Genomic DNA, 21544 nt, shown 5'->3' with positions numbered 1-21544 from the left:
TCCCAGGGCCCCAGGACAGGTGGGTCCCTGCCACTGTTTCATGTTTACCTTCTCTGCTTTTATTATAGATATATACACAGATTATACAGATTATACATATACACAGATAGAAATCCATCATAAATCTCTCATAGCAAATTATTCCAAATAGCCAGAGGATAAAACAATCCAAAGGTCCATCAATAAAGAAATGGATAGAGAAAACATGACATAGCCACAAAATACGAGTTACCTGATATGAAAAAGAAAGATGTGCTGAAACATGTTATTACATGGATGAACCGTGAAAAGAAGTATGCTAAGGAAAGCAGCATACACACAAAAGATCACAGGTGAAAGAGCCTCTTAATTCCAGCGAGAATGCATCAGTTCTTATCTCAAACAAGTGAGTAGAAATCACAAAAGGGCATCAAATATGTTTTAGAAAATAAAAATATTCTAAAATGATTGAAATGCACTTCCGCAAATACCAAAAAAATTACATTGTATATTTTAATATATTGTTCGATGTGGGACTTCTATCTCAATTAAAGCAGTAGACAATGATAACTCTAACTGAAGTTATTCTAGGTTTAATTGGGTTAATGGATGCCAGACTTCCAACAAGTGTATCTGGGTATCATGAGTGCTACATGCAGTGTGACTATCATTTTTTCCCTCCGTGGAACAATTCATCTAAGAGGACTTTGCTCGTCCTCTTGTAAAGTGACAGTCCTTCATGATCACACGTAAGATCATCGTCCCTAATAATTATATCATTAATGTAACTAATAGTATTAATTATATGTAAGTCAATCTGAATAAAGAAACAGGGTTTTAAATACTTGTACTGTTTCCCATAATTATTTTAAGATGAAAGGATAGAATCTAGTCCTTACAATTTTAAATGTAATAATTTCAGGCAACATCTGTCTATCTCTTAGAATGGAGAGTCCTTTGGGGTCATAGGTTACATTTTCCAGAGTTTTACAAAGAGGAAACATTGGATAAATGATTATATTTAAATAAAGCTACTGAATGTCTACTAACACTAAATGCCTCACATGCATTATATTCTTAATCCACAAACAATTGTAATGGATACAGCATGGTAATATCACCTATTAATGGGGAAACTGAGGTTCAAGCACATCATGAATGCCTTCAAAACTCCATCTGTTCTATGGCATAGCGACTTTTTAACATAACCCTGTAATTCCAAAACTGGACACATATTGAAGAGTCTGAGGCCTGAGTGACTCCATCTTGAGCTAGCGGTCATCTTCTGAAGTATGAGTTATACAGCTGACCATGAGCCCGGCCTGGGAGTGAACAGAGGAAGCGGTTCTCTGGTGACTCGGAACATTAACAATCCTTGAGAAAACGGCTGGCAGGCAGGTGCTGGAGGCCATGGTGACCCCCCCCCGCCCCCCCCCCCAGTCAGGCCACAGGTGATGTTTGTTTAAGAAAGGAACCCTGCAGTTTAGCAAGTATCTCCTTGAGACTCCCTATGGTGCAAGCCAACCAGTTTAAAGTACATCAGCCTCTGATCTATCCAACAACCTGTTTCTGCTTTGCAGTGCGCCAATCATACTATAGAATTGTATTATGATTTTCCCGCGATATGTAATAATTTGTTGTAAGATGCTATGATGTATACAAAGTCCCTGCCTTCCCTAAAGAGTGTATAAAAAATACTATAACCCTGGGCTCGGGGCTTCTTAGGGGTTACCGAGTGCGCAGAGGACCAAGCTCGAGCTTGCAATAAAGGCTCCTTTGCTTTTACATTGGTGACAGTCTCTGGTGGTCTTTTGGGTAAGGATTTCAGAATTCAGCTTTACAATATGATTTTAAATTTTGACATATTTTTAACTTGTTTTGGACAGGGTCTTGGCTTGTAGTCCAGTATAACCTCAGCTCCATAATCTTCAAGCCTAAGCCTCACAAGTGCTATGATTACTGGGGTGTGTCTCCAAGCCAAGATAAAATCCTTTAATCCAATCAAAATCTTGTCTGTCTCATCAATTGCTTCTTACTTCAGTGATTTTTTTTCAGTGTAAGTGCAGTTTCAGCATAAGCTGCTCAGTGATTGATTTGTGAGGGTCTTGTCAATGGACTTGTGAGAGAATGTGCTTTTCTATCATGGCCATTCAAAAAAAAAAATCTTTTTCACACACCCTGTTAAACTGGATGTGTAAACTTTGCCTTTACAGTTCTTGCCCAAAGTTACTCATACTAATCATAGGAAAGGATTCTGTTGATCCTTTTTTGTTTGTTTTTTGCCTACTTTTAAATCATGTTTATATTTTATCTCAACAACTATCAACCTTTAGATGGATGTGGTGGCCTACAATCAAGCATAATCCTAGCATTCAGAAGAATGAGACAGAAGAACCTTGAATTTAAGGCCAGCGCACAGGAAGACCTTGTCTAAAAAAGGAAAATAAAACAAAAAAGTAAATAAATAACTTTTAACAGTTATATAAAAGAATATTTTATGTCTGTCCTAATTCCAGTTTATCAAATATCATTTTCTCTCCTTTTTCAAAATATCAATTTATCAGTTTTGTTCCTTGTGTGTGTGGGGGGGGGGGTGGTCATGGGGCTTGAACTCTGGGCCTGGGCGCTGTCCCTCAGCATTTCAGCTCAAGGCTAGTGCTCTACCACTTGAGCCACAGCACCACTTCTGGTTTTCTGAGTGGTTTACTGGAGATAAGAGCCTCCTGGACTTTCCTGCCTGGGCTGGTTTTGAATCTCGATCCTTAGATCTCAGCCTCCTGAGTAGCTATGATTACAGGTGTGAGCTACTGGGCATACGGCAATTTTGTTCCTTTTTATAAAAACTTTTAAGTAGCTGACAAACATTTCCAATATAGCTTGAAAATTAATCCTCCACTTATGATTACGGAAATAAAAAATTCCCTTAGTGTCATTTTTATACTCATCAAACTATAATTGTAGAATACATTTCAGCTGTAATTATTATGGATGGTAATCTGTTAGACTGGTTAAGACTAAGAATACAAAACTTTTATTTATCACCTATCCTTAATTCTTCTGGTAGTCTGTCTTTACCAGAATCCAAGTTGAATAACATTTTCCTTCTTTCCAAAGAACTTCTGTTAACATCTCTTGAAACATTTCTACAAATTATATCAACTTTAACATAACTTATAAAATCTTGGCTTGTCCTTCATTTCTTCCTTGTCTTGATTTTCATTCTTAGAGACTTTAATATAAATGTTAGTTGAATGTTATTCAGGGGCTTCCCGTTGATTCTACACCCCTGAACATGCATAGACGCTTACATTATCCATGTTTCCCACCTTCCATTTGTTATAACTGATGATCAAACACTGAGAAATCATTTTTACTCAGAGTCTATAGTTTAAATCAAGGTTTGTTCTTATTAGTGCACATACTTTTGGGAACATTTAGAAAAAGTTTCTCGAAGACCAAGTTTGGCTCTAGTTGTTTTGTTACCAGGTACTATGAATAATCAATTTTGAATTGATATTTGTACATTTCTATCCAAAACAAGTGGATATCTGGTATTTGAAAAACAAAGAATTTAGAGGCAACTATTTTAGGAAGAAAGAAGTAGAACTACCCCCATTTGCAGACGACCTGACCATTCAACAGAATCCCCCAAAGAAACAAACTAACAACAACTAAAACTGATAGAAAGGAAGGATCAGAAAAGTTGTGTGGTACAAATTTCATATAAAAATGAATTTCCCTTCAACATATAATCAATGTCAAAACAAAAACTGAAAAAATCCCTTCCAAATATTAACCAAAATACACCTGAGTATATTTTTCTGAGGAGGTAGAGGATACATGTATATGGACACACAAACACACACACACACACACACACACACACACACACACACACATTGAAACCCATAAAAATCTTATAATTCTATTAACTGTTCTACAGCAGCCAAAATCAGCCATCAAAGAAAAGCAATTCTTATTCCCATGCATATTGCTTAGTTTATTAAACAGTGTTCTGGATAATCTGCATGATTTCTAAATACAAATCATTTTTTACAGATTTTTTTTAATTTAATTTAATTTTATTTGTGAACATTCTGTACAGAGGAGTTACAATTACATGGGCAGGATAATGCGTACATTTCTTACCAAGCATTGCAGCCTCCTCCTTTGTTTACCCTTCACATCCCTTCCCAGCCTCCTCCCTCCCCCCCAATCCCAATCCCAATCCTTCTCCTTCCCCCCCCCTTTTTACAGATTTTTATGCAAAGTTAAATGTTTCACTGAACAAAATTTATTTAATATCCATGAGTCATGCAAGTACTGTTCCCTTTGCAATTTCTGTATACCAAGGAGCTACTATTTCTTGGTATAAACAACAATAAACAAGTGTATAAGCAATAATATAAGCAATACTAATAAAGCTAGACACTATAAGCAATAAGCAATAATAATAAAGCAAGAAACTAATATTCCTTTTTAATTCCTTCCATAGATTATTTCTATGTAATAATGATTTCTGCATAATTGTTTTTATAATCTCTGTGTTTCAACCACTGAGGAGCCTGAAGCTCTGAGAGGGACAGAGACATATTTAAAAGTTTTGCAGTGAGTGTTAAAAGAGATTAGAAGCTGGATAAAGAGGGTTGATCCAGAGAAAAGAGAATGACTCTTCCTGAGGAGATGATAAAGAATGGCTTCACCAGCTAGACAAAAACTTGGAGAGTATTTGTCAGGGTAGGATTCATCATAAGGAACATATTTGTGGAGTTTTTTCTCAGTATAGATCCACCCACTTATCAGTACTACTTGACACATAGCAGACCAGAGCTTCCTGAATTAGTACAGTCACTATATCTGCAACAGGAAGTAGATGAGCAATCGAGGTAAAATTTGTGGCCTTGACATGGTTAGTCCTGGACTCTAATCTCCTGAAACACTCTGCCTCATAGACTAGGAATAGGACCAAGATAGAACAACATTGAATGGTGAAGCATCACTGTACTTTATGGATTTTATTTGTGAATGTGATCTCTCATTCATCATTACTTTTGTGTCCTCATCCCAGTACCATGAGGAAGAACATACCATATCTCTCCCCTTTCAGACAAGGAATCATCACACTCAGATGAGTGGTCAATGTCCAAACATGTGGCAGGACAAGGGCTCAAAGTTCAACTAGCTCCTGATCCAGAGACAAGCAGGATTAATAACAGAAGATTCAAGAAAGCAACAGAAGAAATTAGGAATAAGACCAGTGACTACGGAGCATTTAGGAAGGAATATGAAATAACATTGAAATTCACATTCTTTATAGGAGACATTGAATCATCTTCTGCTATTTGTGCAGGTGGAAGGCTGTGGGAAGATTCAACCCTAGTTTGGTTGCTAACTCCATTTTGGGGGAATTTTCAGGTTGGCCTTAACTGGAACTTGCCTTTTTTACCTTCATTTCAATATTCCACTCTTGAACTCTATTGGGCAACGCTGCCACCATCATTCTCTACGGGCTGGACCACTGGCTGCACACACCTATGCACTACTACTTCCTTTCTCAACTCCTTCCTGGACCTCTGCTTCAACGTGAGCACCGTGCCTGAGTTTCAGGTCAATCTTCATGGAAATGACAGGCCCATCCACATTGGAAGATATGTGGCGTGATTTATTATCTCTCACTACCTGGGCTCAACTGAGCATGTGCTCTTGGCAGTGATGGCCTTTGACCTCTATGCTGCTGTGTGTCATCTGCTCAATCACATGACCATTATGCACCCATGTCTCTGCCAGGCATTGGCTACTGCTTCCTGGGTGGGAGGGTTTGTGAATCCTCTGCTCTGACTTGCCTCACAATGGTCATGTCAAGTCATCATTGCTGCATTTCTTTCAGCTCTAACTCTGTGGTCCTACACACACATTGCCAGAGCAGTGTCAATGGCCAGGAAAAGGAAGGCTTTCAGAACTTGTGGGTCACATCTCATGGTGGCTTCTCTTTTTTACAGTGCTGCTTTATACTTCCAACCAAGGGGCAGGTATTCTGAGAATAAAGAATGTTCATTACCCTTCTTTATACTATCACCTCCATGCTCAGTCCTCTGATTTATACCCAGAGGTACAAGGATATGAAGAGTAACAGAGAATCAAGGAAAAAAGGGAAAATCCTCAGGATTTTTGTCTTCCTTTCTGGGAAGTTGAAAGTGATGTTCTCTAGAGATGCTTTTTAGTTCATTGTCTGTGATCACTCTACAGGAGGCACTACACGCTGACTTATAGTAGAACTTGTGAGAAGAATCTCCTTGAGAACAGAGTTGCTCTGGTTAATACGTGTCAAGTGTTCCCATAGGGAACTCTTCATTAATTTTAACAACATTAAATTGAGATCTATGATTCAGAATGGAGTACTGCAGAGATTACTTTGAATGCAGAGGATGTGTTCACCGATGATCTTCTACTTAATTGTTTCAAGTATTCTGGCAATTGTTACCCTTCATTTCTTCTAGTGAGATGCTGTTACTTGGCGCAAATTAGATCATGGCCAGAGGTACCATGACATGGTCTCATATCATTTACCTACTTATAAAACATCAAACAAGACCATTTAGCAGAGTCCCATGGGAACACTCTTCTTTATGCAAAACTAATGTATTCGGCAACAATACTTCCTGTTTCTTGAATATGCTCTATAAATCAAAAACAATATTGAACTCCATTGTCACAATATAGATATATTCCCTCTGCCTCTGATCAAAACTGAATGTCAAGTAATTTTCCCTATGATGTGATCCTACTTACCTAGGCATTAAGTAGATGGTCAGGATTTGAATCTGCCTATAATAATCCAAAATACTATGTAACTACTATGTGAAATTCTGTATTTTTCTATTTTGGGGGCAGCAACCAATAATCGGCCTGAAACAAGTAATTTTTCACTTTTACCTTTCCATGTCAGATGATGTATATATATATATATATATATATATATATATATATATATATATATATATATATATATATACACACACACACAATTATCTACCACAGGCCTTCGGTCTCCTTAGGCCTTCATAACTATGGAAGTGACTAAGTGATCAGCAGAGAGGATGGGAACCCTTAGCCATTAAGTGCCAGTGATTCCAGTGTCCCTTAGTTGCCATCTGAGAAAGTAAGAAATGACTTCCCTGTAGGCGCAGAACATAAACACTCAGCATCTATCTCCTTGTTTGTTTGTTTTTTCCACAAAAGAATTGTGAATATTTTATTGTATTCTTAATACCTACATTTTTCTTGCTATTAGACAATGTATCTCCTTGTTTTTTTAGAGCTCAATTAACTGTCATCTGAGGCCATTAAATTTATCCTTAATATTCTAACTCTTTAAAAGGCAATTTTGAGCTTAAAAAAATCTACGTAAGACTAAAAAACACTGAGCTTGATCTGTTGATTTAAAAGAAGGAGACTTAGGGGGAAAAAAGAGACTAAATAGGATCCCTGAAACAACAAAAAAAGAATATTTTAATAAGGACATATTTCCTAAGTGAGGAAAAGTTTTGACTATTTGTGTTAAAAAATTTTCCTCATCTTTGCAATTTGTTTTAATAATAAAGCTCTTAATATCGTTCCAGTTGTTCATTTGATAAACCTATCTTTAGAATCTTAAATTTTTAATAATTTTCAATATTGCAATATGCGTTAAATTTAACAGCTGAAACAGCTAATATAGCAGAATAGCTACACTGTAACATTTAAACTACTTCACAACTATGAAATATGCTTGATTTTTAAAATACAACCACAACTACAGCCATCTGATTTTTGGCAAAGGTGCTTTACCACCTTCTCTAACCGACATTAGAGACAATACAGGCTATCCACATTGGAACACTGAAACTAGACTCCTATCCCTCGCACTGTACAAAAATTAATTTCAGAATGGATTAAAGATCTTGATGTAAGTCCTGAAACTTTGAAACCACTAGAGGAACATGCAGGCAAATCCCTTGAAAAACATAGGCACAGGGAATTCTTTTCTAAATAAAACCCAAATTGCTCAGAAAATAAGAAGAAAAATTTAAATGAGATTGTAAAAAATCTAAAAGCTTCTAGACAGCAAAATAAACAACTACTGGAATCAAAACAAAACCCACAACATGGGTTTGTTTCCAGTCTTTTCCAGTTACTCATTATATCAAGAATTAATAGACAAAATATATAAAGAGCTCTAAATACTAAACATAAAAAGAACAAACCAATAAATTAATGGACAAATGATGGAACAGACATCGTTCAAAAGATAAAGCATAAATAACTAACAAATATATGAAGAAAAGTTCACTATTTTTAGCCATAAAGGAAATGCAAATCAACACACATCTCATCCTAGTCAGGATGGCTGACAAAAAAAAAAAAAAAAAAAACCCAGCTGGATGCTGGTGGCTCATGCCTGTCATCTTAAGAGGATGAGATCTGAGGATCACAATTCAAAGCCAGCCAGAGCAGAAAAGTCTCCACGAGATTCTTATCTCCAACTAACCACTCAAAAACTGTGAGTGATGCTGTGGCTCAAAATGGAAGAGCACTAGCCCCAAGCAAAAGAGTTCAGGGACAGCTCCTAGGCTCTGAGTTCACACTCCATAACCGGAGAAAGAGGAGGGGAGGGGAGGGAGGGGAGGGAGGGGAGGGGAGGGAAGGGAAGGGGGAAGGGAAGAGGGAAAGGAAGGGGAAGGGGAGGGGGAAGGGAAGGGGAAAGGAAAGGGGAAAGGAAAGAAAAGAGGGAGGGAGGGAAGGAAGAAAGAGAGAAAGAGAAAGAAAGACAAAAAAAGAGTCAGGCACCAGTAGCTCACACCTGTAATCCTACCTACTCAGGTGGCTGAGTTCTGAGGATTGAGGTTCAAAGCCAGCCTGGGCAGTAAAGCCTAAGACTCTTATTTCCAATTAACCACCAGAAAACCAGAAGTGGTGCTGCGGCTCAAGTGGTAGAGCACTAGTCTTGATCTGAAGAGCTCAGGGATGGCGCCCAGGCCCAGAGTTGATGCCCTATGACAAAGGAAGGAAGGAAGGAAGGAAGGAAGGAAGGAAGGAAGGAAGGAAGGAAGGAAGGAAGGAAGGAAGGAAGGAAGGAAGGAAGGAAGGAAGGAAGGAAGGAAAGAAGGAAGGAAGGAAAGGGAAGGCAGGCAACAAAAAAAGAAACCCAGCAAATCCTGACAGGGATTTGGGGATAGGTGTTCCTTGTGTGGTAGGAATGTAACTAGGTGATGCAACACTGAACCAAGATATGAGTATGGAGGTTCCTTAAAATCTAAAACAAAACTACCATCTGATCCTGCCATATCATTCCTGGGTATAAATCCAGAGTCAACATACAATAAGTCAACATACAATTGAGATATCTATTCAGCATGTTTATAGCAGCACCATTCAAAATAACCAAAATATGTTATCAGCTTAGGTACACATCAAGGGATAGATAAAGAAAATGTGGTATATATGCACAATGGAGTATTATTCAGTTGTAAAGAAAATGAAGTTATGCTTTCATAAAAAAAGAAACTGAAAATTACAATATTAAGTGAAATAAGACAGACAAATATTGCATGTAATCTCTCATATTCAAAACTCTAGTCCCTGAAAATGAATGACATTGCTGGGCACCAGTGACTCATGCCTGTAATCCTAGCTACTCAGGAGGCTGAAACCTGAGGATCGCAGTTCAGATCTGGCTCTGTTGTCTGGCTTTTTGTGTCAGTTATTTTGTCACAGCAACACAGAAGTAATGGATACAACCACATTGCGATTTCTCCATGAAAACCTTCCTTGAAGCTAGGAAACATGTGAGTTACTGTGGGCTTTTTCATATTTTGGATTACTGGTCCATACTATGCTAATTACCATCCTACAGATATCTCCACTTCCAATAGTGGCCCCAACATAATAAATACTAGTGAATACATTTGCTGGAACATTGTTCAATACTTGCTCTGGAAAACTAATTATGGAGATGACTGGTTACTTGGAGCTGAAACTGAAACCTGGTAGCACCTCGCATTGGCAGACATGTAGCAGGTTGGGAAGATCTGTGCTGGCCATTGTGGGTACATCACTGGATAGGCAGCACCAAGAACACGTCATGGTGGGTCCCTCACAGGCTGACCAAACACAAGCTGTGGAATGTCTCAGCAGGTGCCTCCCACAGGACACTCTTGTTGGTAAGCCATGAAAACAGCGGTTCAAATTTCATCTGGGATAAGGGAAAAAAGACACTGACATTGAAGAGGGACAGTGGGAGAAAACGGTTTGCTTTAATGATTATAATTTGCATCATTTGATCATTGTCCGCTTGATCATTTTCATTCAAGTGCTGAAAATGAAAGTACAGACATTACTTAATGACTAGGATGCCTTCTGAGAAATGTGTCATTACATAACTCTGTCACTGCCCAAAGACGGTATAGTGTAGACACACAAATCTAGATTGGTGTAGAGCCAATAAGATGAAGGTCAAAGTAGGGAGGTTTGAGGAATCCCAGGCTTCAAAGTGTCATGGTCAGCCAGAAGTTATATAAAGAGATCACATCAGTGTGGACAGTGTGTGGGGAAGATGGTAGAAAGGTATCTATTGATTATAATTGCCATATTGAGGCCCAGAGGACCCCAGAGCTAGGATGCAGTAAACAACAATCTACTGCTTTTTAAAGGCATCACTAAAGCACTTAGGGTATAATTGGTGTGCTCAATTTTAAGGACAGGAGATGGTCTGATGATACATCATTTCCTTCTTGGTCTCGGTTACCGGGAGCATCATGGGATCCTTCAGAAGGTTGTTTCTACCTCTGAGAATATGAGCCTCAGCCACATCTGTTGTGAAGGGGGAGGTACAGAGGAGCTCTAAACTGAGCTCTTCCTACTACAGGTAAAATTGCAACCAGAGAGGATATGAACATCTTCAGACATCACTAGATACTGTCAGTCTCTAGTGAGCGATGGATCTCTCTTGAAGCCAATAGAACTGAGGGAGGTAAAAGCAGCAGTGTTTTAACCTTAAACTCCAGGTAATTGCTTACTAAGTGGGCTATTCTTATCTTTACCATTAAGAATCTAAAGAACAAGAATTTTTCTACTAGGAAATGAGCATTGGGCTTCATTGGAGAGAGGGGGAAAATATCTTCATCATGAAAGATTGTCAGAGTCTTTTGTTCTTCCCCATCTAGCTATCCTCTACCTACTCTATACCCAGCATGACCAAAAAATTCTCACTTGTGTATCTTTCTCTCCAAGTCCAAACACTTAAAAATATTTGCTTTAAATGTTAAATATTAGGACTGACTTACAATTATTCTGAAGTCCCTCCTAAAACTCAAATCCTGTAATTTCAGTACTCTAATATGCAAAGTCAATTGCAGACATCAAAGGTAGGAGACACAGATCAGATGCAGGGCCAAAGTTGTTGAAATAAACCAAGAGGCATACATTAGGGAAGTAGACAACAAGGTAAACCCATCCTAGATGGAGACAGTGTTCTGCGTGCTGAATAATAGGAGAAACAAGCTATTTGTTCATATTGTTGTGGGTGTAACTAAACTGACCATGACTAATTGCTGGGTTTGAATGGTTATAGTAGAAAAAAATGGAATTGTTTGCTACTCAAATTTGGTTGGAAGAATCTTCTAGATCACCAGAGATAAGATGGAATACCATGCATTTTGTAGTTGAAAAGGATGGGGTCCAGACAGAGATTAACTGAGTCTGTAGAACAGTGGGTAGTGATGGAGATGGGTAAATGGATGCTTTGGGTGCTTAGTTAGACTCAATCTTAAGATCAACCTCCCAAACACTACCAGGAAAACTGCATACAAAGGCATAATAGGAGGATATGAAGCTAGCTTCAAACTTAACAATGGATGGTCGGACAATGAAGGTAATTAGGAAAGAATTTATGGCAGCTCTTCCTTTGTTCAAATCGAAGATGAAATTCTGTGGATTAAGGGGAATCACATTTTAACTTAACAATATTAAACTATGGGAGTGGACTGGAGTATATACACCATGGCGCATTACTGGGAAGAAATAAACATGATTTCTCAAGAAGTTTATTATGCATAAACATTACACATAGACCCAGAGAGTGTTGTACATGTAGGAAGCAAATATGCAAAGTCAAAATATAGGTAATATTAGAAAACTCAAGAAAATCAGGGTTTGGTGAGATGGTTCAAAATAAACAATCTTTCATCTAATACAGGAATAGTTTTGCAATGTTCTGAAAGGTCATTATTCAGCCTATGAATAAGCAGTAATATTGGATGTCACAGGAACATTGCTTCCATTCTAAATGTCTATTTTTAGACTTCATTATTTTTTCAAGGTTTTTTTTTAAAATATTGAGTCACAATCTATGTTTCTGTAAATGTCACCATTTACAGTTGAGTTTGGGTTTCATAAGTTCAATAAAGCATTTTCCTAGGACAGATGACTAAACAGGTGTATAAACAATCATGCATTCTCTTTTCCAACCTAAAACCTAATTAGAAATATTGGTTTCTCACGTAGAATGCTGCAAATGCTTCATTAATTTCATTGTTCTTTTATTCTATATATTTAGTCATGGTTCTGATTCAACATTTTAGCCGAAATTTGCAAAATTCTCTCTATCTTACCAATTCAGGCTACCAGGTCCCATACTTAAATGTAAGAATGAAACCGTAGAAAGTTAATCTGTGAATATCTAGCAATGGTTGAGATGAAAATGAGACACATTAGGAACCATTTCTGTGAACCCTACATCATTTTGTTCCTTTACTGGAATAAAAGAATCGAACAATATGAAAGGAATGGATATCTTCAAGCTATCTCCTTCACTAGAGGAATATCAAACACAGTAAGTAAAGCTTGCATGCCAGGCTTACTTTCCTCAATGTGGAAGCACTTTTAGTTGAAAGAGGTTGCTCATTCTGAATGTTCCCTATGCTCTTTATGCCTCCTTACCCACTCATCTACATGCACGAAGGCTCTCCAATAGTGCCAAGTCCCCGAGCCTGGGCGAACAGGGGCCAAAGGGACCTGAGTTATGAGATGTAAGACTGGAAATACAATGCAAGATCTATCAGAGCCTAAATTTGTGTTCAAGTGAAAAGTTAGCTGCTCTTGGGGGGGAACAAAGGAAATGTTTTCCAGGGAATTTTTTTTTAAGTAGTTACCAAATACAAACATAAGTCAGATGCTAGCTACTAACCAAAAGGAAGAAAAATGCTGAGGGATTGTGAAGTTGCTACAACTTCAGCAGCTGGCTCCTGTATGACAGATATAAAACATGGTAGTTCAGGGAGAAGGAGGTGGACTCTGCTGGACGCGAAGAGTCACTGCTATTAGTTCCAGGTCAGGGTTCATGGAACCATTCTGATGGGCACTGAAGCTATGTTTCTCCCAGTCAGCCTATTCTCAGAACAGACCCTTGTAGATTTAAAAGCATGACACGTCTCCAAAAGAAGGGACTCACAAGCAGACACACAAGTGTCAAAGTCCTGGGTAGGCAGAAAAATTATCAAGATGATAGAACATAGATAGAGAAACTTTGCCTTTGAAGCTATACCGCATTAAGAATCTCACTGGATGTGTTGGTCAAGTTGTAGAGCCCCAGCCATGAGCAAAAACAAAAACAAAAACAAAAACATAAAAGCTTAGGGAAAGCACAAGACCCTGATTCAAACTCCCAGCAAGGAAGCAAGGAAGGAGGGAAGAGAAGAGGGAAGAAAAGAGAAGGGAAGAAGAAAGGGAAGGGAAGAGGGAAGAAAACAGAAGGGAAGGGAAGGAAAGGGGAGACAGGCAAGAAAGCAAGAAAATGGAGGGAGGAGGCTTTGCTCCTTCCTAAGGATCTGTTAAGGATTTGTTTGAAGCATCAAAGAACTTACAGATAAAAACGTTTTTCTGTGCCAGTCCTTGTACTAGGACCTGAAACTATTTATCTGATCTAAGTCATAGTGACTAGAAAATCGCAACTTTTCATAAGTAGATGCATGATCCATAATGGATCAAAGAATCAGAGAAATCTCTTAAAGATGGAAATAAGGGAGCTGAGAGATTTGCAAAAGAGTGAACAGGGCAGTGGGAAATGAGCCAGGGAATTAATTAACCATGGTCTTGCATGAATATTCTACGTAGTGGAGTTCTTCATCAGAAAGACCCTGATGATATAAATTAGACAGGTCAAAATCCTCTGATGATTTTTAACTACTTTGATCTTGTATTTGGTTAAATCCAGCACTCAAGTAGGCACTGTTGTTGCGTGTTAAGTGGGTCTCATTACGATGCCTTTAGGACATCAATGCCTTTCAGTTGTAAGTCTAATAAAATGACTGTCACTTTTGCAAGTTGGATCCTTCCTGTTCTATATTTGTCTAATTCAGGTTCAGCATTTTCCTTTCACCTACTCTGACAGCCACTACTACAAGGAAGGCAGAACACCATCTCTACTTCCAGACAAGGACTTTACAGCCAGATGACTGGCTAATGTCATGGACCAAACAGGCAGCAGAATTAGGGTTCAAGCCAAGGACACATACTCCTAGCCCAATGACCTTTAGACCTCCTAGGAAAGAGCAGAAATAAAAACAGAATACTAAAAAAACTAAACTGAATAGCAAAACAGAAAATAAAACCCAACATTCTGTAGAACTTGGGGAAATGGTGAAATAAGATATTAATTCACATTCTTCACAAAAGACTTGAATGGTCTTGTGCTATTTGTGCAGGTGAAAGGCTATGGGAAGACTCAACACGACTTTGAGCAATGGCTTCATTTTGGTGGGCTTCTCAGATTGGCCTCAACTGGAACTTCTCTTCCTTGTCTTCATTTCCATTTTCTACTCCCTAACTCTCTTTGGTAACAGCACTATCATTATTCTCTCCCAACTAGACCTTCGACTGCACACACCCATGTATTTCTTTCTCTGCCATCTCTCCTTCCTGGATCTCTGCTACACCACTGGCACCGTGCCCCAACTTCTAATCAACCTTCAGGGTCATGACCGGACCATCAGCTATGGAAGATGTATGACGCAGCTCTTCATTGTCCTCACGCTGGGTGGAACTGAGTGTGTGCTGCTGGTGGTGATGGCCTTCGACCGCTACGCTGCCGTGTGCCGTCCGCTCCACTACACGACCATCATGCACCCCCGCCTCTGCCAGGCGCTAGCTATTTCTTCCTGGTTGGGAGGTCTGGTGAACTCCGTGATTCAGACTGGCCTCATGATGGCCATGCCCATCTGTGGCCACCTACTGAATCACTTCTTCTGTGAGATGCCCGTCTTCCTAAAGCTGGCTTGTGAGGACACGGGAGGAACAGAGGCCAAGATGTTTGTGGCCCGGGTTGTGATCTTAGTCTTTCCTGCAGCACTAATTCTGGGCTCCTATGCACACATCGGCAGGGCCGTGCTCAAGGTCAACTCAGTGGCTGGACGTAGAAAGGCTTTTGGGACTTGTGGGTCCCACCTTGTGGTCGTGTCTCTCTTTTATGGCTCAGCCATCTACACTTATTTACAGCCCATGGGCAGTTATTCTGAGAGTGAGGGGAAGTTCGTTGCCCTTTTCTATACTATAATTATCCCCATGCTCAACCCTCTGATTTATACCCTTAGGAACAAGGATATGAAAGGGGCTCTCTGGAAGGTACTAGGGAGAGACAGAGGTTCAGGGGTAGGAGGGGAATGAACACGGCACAGCCATAAAAGTGGAACATTATTAGTCATGGAAAAGAATTATGAAAGAGGAACTAAGGAAACATGAGCGGATGGGCAGGGATAGGAAATGGTAGGGGAGAGGGAAAATGATGGAAGGGGTGAGGAGTCACTCTGATCAAGACACACTGTACACATGAATTGACCTGTTCAAATTAAAGCCATCTTATACAACTATCCGGAGAAAATTTTAAAATGTATTGCTAAAATGTACTACATAGATAAACCTCAAAAGAAGTATGTTAAGGGAGAGAAGATAGATATAAAGGGTCCCATATTATAGTCTTTTCATATAAAATGTCCAGAGATGGCACATTTGTAGATGAGGAAAACAAGTTAGTTCTTGTCTGGACACAACAGTTAATGGAGATTAGAAATGGGTATCAGATGTCATTTGGAATAGTGAAAATATTCTAACATGTTTCAACTAAAATACTCAGCTCTGTGAATATACTGAAAACTACTGGATTATAGACTTTAAATATGTGTGATATGGTGCATATTTCAAATAATCGTTAACGTATTTACATAGTTCCATTTAAATTGCATAATGTGGGAATCATATCTCCATGAAGCTGTTAAAAAGTAGTTTATAATGGCCACCCAAGGTTATTGTAAGGAATAACTGGGTTAATAGATGTTGAGTTCTTAGGAGAGTGCCTGGCACACAGATTACCGCATAAGGTTTTCTCTCAGTAACAGCTCATCTAAGAATCCTTCCCTATCCTATTGAACTATAGAAATCTACTTTGTCAGTCATGGGGCTTGTACTCTGGGCCTGGGCACTGTCCCTGAGCTCTTTAGCTCAAGGCTAGTGCTCTACCATTTGAGCCATAGTGCCACTTCCGGTTTTCTGGTGTTTAATTGGAGATAAGAGTCTCACAAACTTTCCTGCCCAAGCTGGTTTTGAACCTCGACCCTCAGATCTCAGCCTCCTGAGTAGCTGACAGGCATGAGCCACTGGCACTGGGCTAGAAATCTACTTTCTAATCCATCATTTTACATTAATTGTATGTGAATTAAGACCAGTAAGTCAATAGTGTTTCAAATTCATTCAATGTTCCCCACTACCAATTTAAGTTATCTGAATGAAATAATAGATTGTAGCATCTACCATTTTAATTGCAATAATTTAAAATGATACCTGTCTCTCCTTAGATGGTGGACCTCCTTGGAGTGAAAGACAGAGGAGGGAGAAATAAAATGATTATTTTTAGAGTAAAACTAACTACCACTGAATGTCAACACATACCACACAGCTCACTTGCTGTATGCCATTAATCCACAGATGGCAGATTTGTAATAGGTGTTGTTAACATCTACTTACTAATGGGGAAAGTGAGGCTCAACTATGTCATGAAAGTTTTCAAGGTTGCAAACCTAGCAATGGCAGAGCTACGTCCTAGTGTTACATTAGGATATCAAAAATAAATGCATATAATTGAAGAATGGCTCTTGTATTTATTTATTTGTATATGGTTATTTTATATGCTCTCTATATAATTTTTGAACAAATGAACAGATTTTAAACAAACTCAATTAAAAACAAAATAAGAAACATTGATACATTAAATATTGTAACAGAATAGGGAAAGCATTGAATGAAAACAAGTATTTAACTGGATTAATGGTACATCTGAGAATACAGGAGCACTATCTGAAGAGTTCTGAGAAGGAACACACTTAAGGGGCAGTGACCACTGTGCACTTCAAGACAGACATGGATTTTGATGTGATTGGACCAGTGCCAAAGCAGGGAAGTGTGAGGATTCCTAGACTCTAGCAAGTCATAGATGTGTTCTGAGGACACTGAATAGATCTGGTTTAGTGTGGGCAGTTATGAGGGGAATAGAGAAAACAAAGCAGATCTTGGGATCCAGGTATTTGTTCATTATAATTGCTGCACTGGGACACAGAAGTCTCCAAGGCTACACTTAGTAAACAATTCTCCTTCTCCTGACTTAGAATGGCCTTTCCAGTGCCCCTGTGGACAGAAACAATGTACATAGGTGGCCTTAGTGTAGGAAGATGATCTGCTATCCCCACAGCACGGCCTTAGGCTCCTGAGGTGATCTAATAGTGTAGAAACACTGCCTGAGGATCAGAAGATAGTTTGATACTATTGCCACTTAGATTCAGGGTCAGAAGAGAAGGAGATTATCCACCAGTTCCTTCCTAATCTCAGTTGGTTAGTGTACCAATGCCCAGATTTTGAGCCTCAGCCATCTATCTGTACAGTAGATGATGAATCACAGGGCTTCTCAAGGCCAGAAGCCCTAATCTGATTCCTTCACACTACAGGGGAAAAGTGTCTTCTCAGATGCTACCAGTCTCCAATGGGCCTCCTCTCTTTTGAAGTCAAAAAATTTGTGGGAGGCAAAAGCAGCACTTCCTTTCCCTTGACTTTCAGGCGAGAGTTGACTGGACAGAACACTTTGACTTCACAATTAAAATCCAGAACACAAGAAATATTCCACAAGGATATTATCACTGGGTTCCATTCTGGTGAGCTCCCAGTTCAAGGACACAGGAACACTGAATTCATGTAAAAACACAGTTATCACTGATAAATTGTCTTATCATTTAGCCACTCACTACCAACTGTATACACAAACATTCTAACCTGAATGTCTTTCAGCTCATATATTTAGGAAAACAAGTATGTAAGCCATAAGAGCTGACTTAAAATCATTTTCAGTCCCTGATAAAACTCAAAATCTATAATGCCCAGTTTCTAATACATTATACCATAAAGAACTGGGGCACAGTCAGACTTGTTGAAATAAATCAAGAAGGGATTCTTGGAGGAATACACAAGAGGGAACCCATGAACATGACATGGAGACAATCCGCTGTGTGTGGTCACAGAGAAAATTTGTTCATGCACATTTGAATGTCAACTAAGTGAACCATAATCTACCTCTGGATTATTGGGTTCATAACTGGAAAATTTGGGTGAGTTCCTAGTGGGTATTTGTTAGAAAAGTCACATCACAATAAAGTCTTGTGAAATGAGATGAGATAAATATTGTACTGGAATGATTAATTCAGAACTAGAACATTTAGGGTGATCTTTCAGTTCAGTTCATCTGCCAAAAATTACTCATAATAAGCATAATCTACAATTCTGTCCATCACTTTTACTTTTTGGCATGCTTTCAAATAATCATAATAGTAAATTTTAGTTCCATGAATACTGAGAAGTAGCTGGGCATTGTAGCACAGCGCTCTATTTCCAGCACTAGGGAGAAAGGGTCTGGAGTTTTAGGCCAAGCTAGGTACTGAGCAAAACCAGGTCTAAGAAAGCCAAAGAAGTTAAGAAGAAGAAGAAAACAACAGCAAAGAAGTATCAATGGAGAGCAACTTTCTCTGTCCTATTGCATAGTTTATTACAGGTTATGCCATGGTTTTAGTTCTTCTCCTTTCTTGGAATATCAATTTGTCCATTTTGTTTCTTTAAAAAAAATTAAATTTAGAGACTGCAATATGTATTTCCACTAATCCTCCACTTCGCAAGGGTATTATAAGTATCTTACAGAAAACTAGTATTCTATCTGTATTATGTTTTTTTTTCATTCATGAGCTATAATCATAGGATACATTTTGGTTGTGATGTATTACTAACTGCAATCTGTTAGAATAATTAAGATTAAGAACAAATAAAGCTTTTATTGTACCAACACTTCCCTCCCCCTCCCTCTCTCGCTAACTCCCTCACTCCCACACTCTATTTTTGGCAGCACTGGGGTTTAAATTGAGAGTCTTCTGCGCTCACTAGGCAGGCATTCTATCAGTTGGGTCATGTCTCAGACCATTTTGCCTTTGTTATTTTTTCAGACAGTGTCATACTTTTATGGCGGGGAGGCTGGGGCTAGCCTAGATCAATTTTCCTATTTATGTCACCCTCATATCCCGGATGACAGGTACAAGCTACCACACCAAGATTTTTTGTTGAGTGAAGCTCTTACTAACATTGTTGTACCTAGGCCGACTGGAATCACAAACCCCCAGATCATGCTGATTAGTAGATCCAAGTTGATTGTCTATACCATTTTGCTTTTCTCCACAGGATCTTTTTAAAACATTTCTGGTAAGATAAGTTTTCTACAAATGATCTCAATTTTTATTAATCTTAGAAAGTATTTATTTGCCCTTATTTTTCTTCCTTTCTTCCTTCCTTCCTTCCTTCCTTCCTTCCTTCCTTCCTTTCTTTCTTTCTTTCTTTCTTTCTTTCTTTCTTTCTTTCTTTCTTTCTTTCTTTCTTTCTTTTCTTTTCTTTCTTTCTTTTTCTCGGTCATGGGGCTTGAACTCTGGGCTTGGGCACTATCCCTGAGCTCATCAGCTCAAGGCAAGCGCTCTACCACTTGAGCCACAGCACCACTTTCAGTTTTCTGGTGATTAATTGGAAATAACAGTCTCACGGACTTTTCTTTTTTTGGGGAGGGGATCCGGTCGTGGGGCCTGAACTCTGGGCCTGGGCGCTGTCCCTCAGCTCTTCAGCTCAAGGCTAGAGCTCTACCACTTGAGCCACAGCGCCATTTCCGGCTTTTTTCCTTTTGCTTATGTGGTGCTGAGGAATCGAACCCAGGGCCTCAGGCATGCAAAGCAAGCGCTCTACCACTGAGCCACCTTCCCAGCCCTCTCACGGACTTTTCTGCCCGGGCTGGCTTTGAACCGTGGTCCTCAGATCTCAGCCTCCTCAGTAGCTAGGATGACAGGCATGAGCCACCGGCTCCCAGCTATTTCTTATGTTTTAAATGTTTATTCCTCTTTGGATTTGGGTTTTTTTTATCTTTTATTATCTTTAGGCAGCTGTACAAAGGAGTTGCCATTTAACAAATTAAGAATAAAATACATCCAGGTTAATTTTTAATTCACAATGGTGATACATTTTGTTGTTGGGTGGGGGACAGTTTGTTCCCAAGATGGAGCTGCACTCTTTCACACCTTTGTGACAGATAGCATGTAGTCACACGCAGGGCCCTGGGGCTTGTGCACTGACTTCATACAGCAAGCAGAAGACAGTAGGTGAGCAAACACCCTGTGGTCACCCTGTGGCCCTGGCCTGGCTATCCTGGATCCTACTCTGAAACACACTATCAGAGAGGGAAGGGGCCAAGGGGAACAACCTAGACTCTTGATGCTGTTTTTTAGATGTTGGATTGTTTTGTTGTTGCTTTTGCTAAAGTTTTCTCATTGTGGCCATTGGATCCCAAGCTCAATACTATGGTGAAGGCAAGCCCTCATCTCTAATTTCTGACAAGGGAACATCATAACCAAAGGATGGAAACCTCCTAGGTAAAGATGTGGAACAAACGAACTGCAGGATTGGGGCTTAGGCATAGGTCACACAATTCCTGATTCAGTGATCTCTATATTAGAAAAGAATAGAATTGGGCTTGGAAGGTGGCTCAGTGGTCGAGTGCTTGCCTTGCATGCATGAGGCCCTGGGTTCGATTCCTCAGCACCACATAAGCAGAAAAAAAATGCTGGAAGTGGCACTGTGGCTCAAGTGGTAGAGCGCTAGCCTTGAGCTGAAGAGCTGAGGGACAGTGCCCAGGCCCAGAGTTCAGGCCCATGACCGGACCCCCTCCCCCAAAAAAGAAAGATTTTGGGGACTTGTAGGTCACACCTCTTAGTACTTTGGCTTTTTTACAGCTCAGCCATGTACACAGACCTCCAACCCATCCACCATTCTGAGGGGGAGGGAAAGTTTTTTGTCTGTTTTTATAGCATAATTAATCCCATGCTCAAGTCTCTGATTTATACCCTGAGAACTAAGGATGTGAAGGGGGGCCTGGGGAAGGTACTTGTAGGAGATAGGGACATGGGTAGAAAGGAAA

At 39.4% G+C, this 21544-nt stretch overlaps 1 protein-coding gene and 1 long non-coding RNA gene across 5 annotated transcripts in view; one reads left to right on the top strand and one right to left on the bottom strand.

Annotated features, from left to right (window-relative positions):
• Positions 1-21544, bottom strand: part of LOC138808067 (uncharacterized) — a 148637-nt gene that overhangs the window by 102092 nt on the left and 25001 nt on the right. The gene's annotated exons all lie outside the window — the stretch shown is intronic.
• LOC138808088 (olfactory receptor 2Y1B-like) lies at positions 14728-15675 on the top strand. The gene has a single exon (XM_069994044.1). The coding sequence runs from the start codon at positions 14728-14730 to the stop codon at positions 15673-15675; it is 948 nt and encodes a 315-aa protein (XP_069850145.1).

Source organism: Dipodomys merriami, unplaced genomic scaffold, assembly GCF_024711535.1.
Source record: "Dipodomys merriami isolate MVZ:Mamm:240054 unplaced genomic scaffold, mDipMer1.0.p SCAF_44, whole genome shotgun sequence".
Taxonomy (NCBI): domain Eukaryota; kingdom Metazoa; phylum Chordata; class Mammalia; order Rodentia; family Heteromyidae; genus Dipodomys; species Dipodomys merriami.
The sequence above is the reverse complement of the archived record's forward strand: the minus strand, read 5'-3'. Positions and strand labels throughout refer to the sequence as shown.

What these genes read in the sequence shown, in the direction of transcription:
- LOC138808088 (XM_069994044.1), top strand. Translation starts at nt 14,728, where the DNA reads ATGGGAAGACTCAACACGACTTTGAGCAATGGCTTCATTTTGGTGGGC.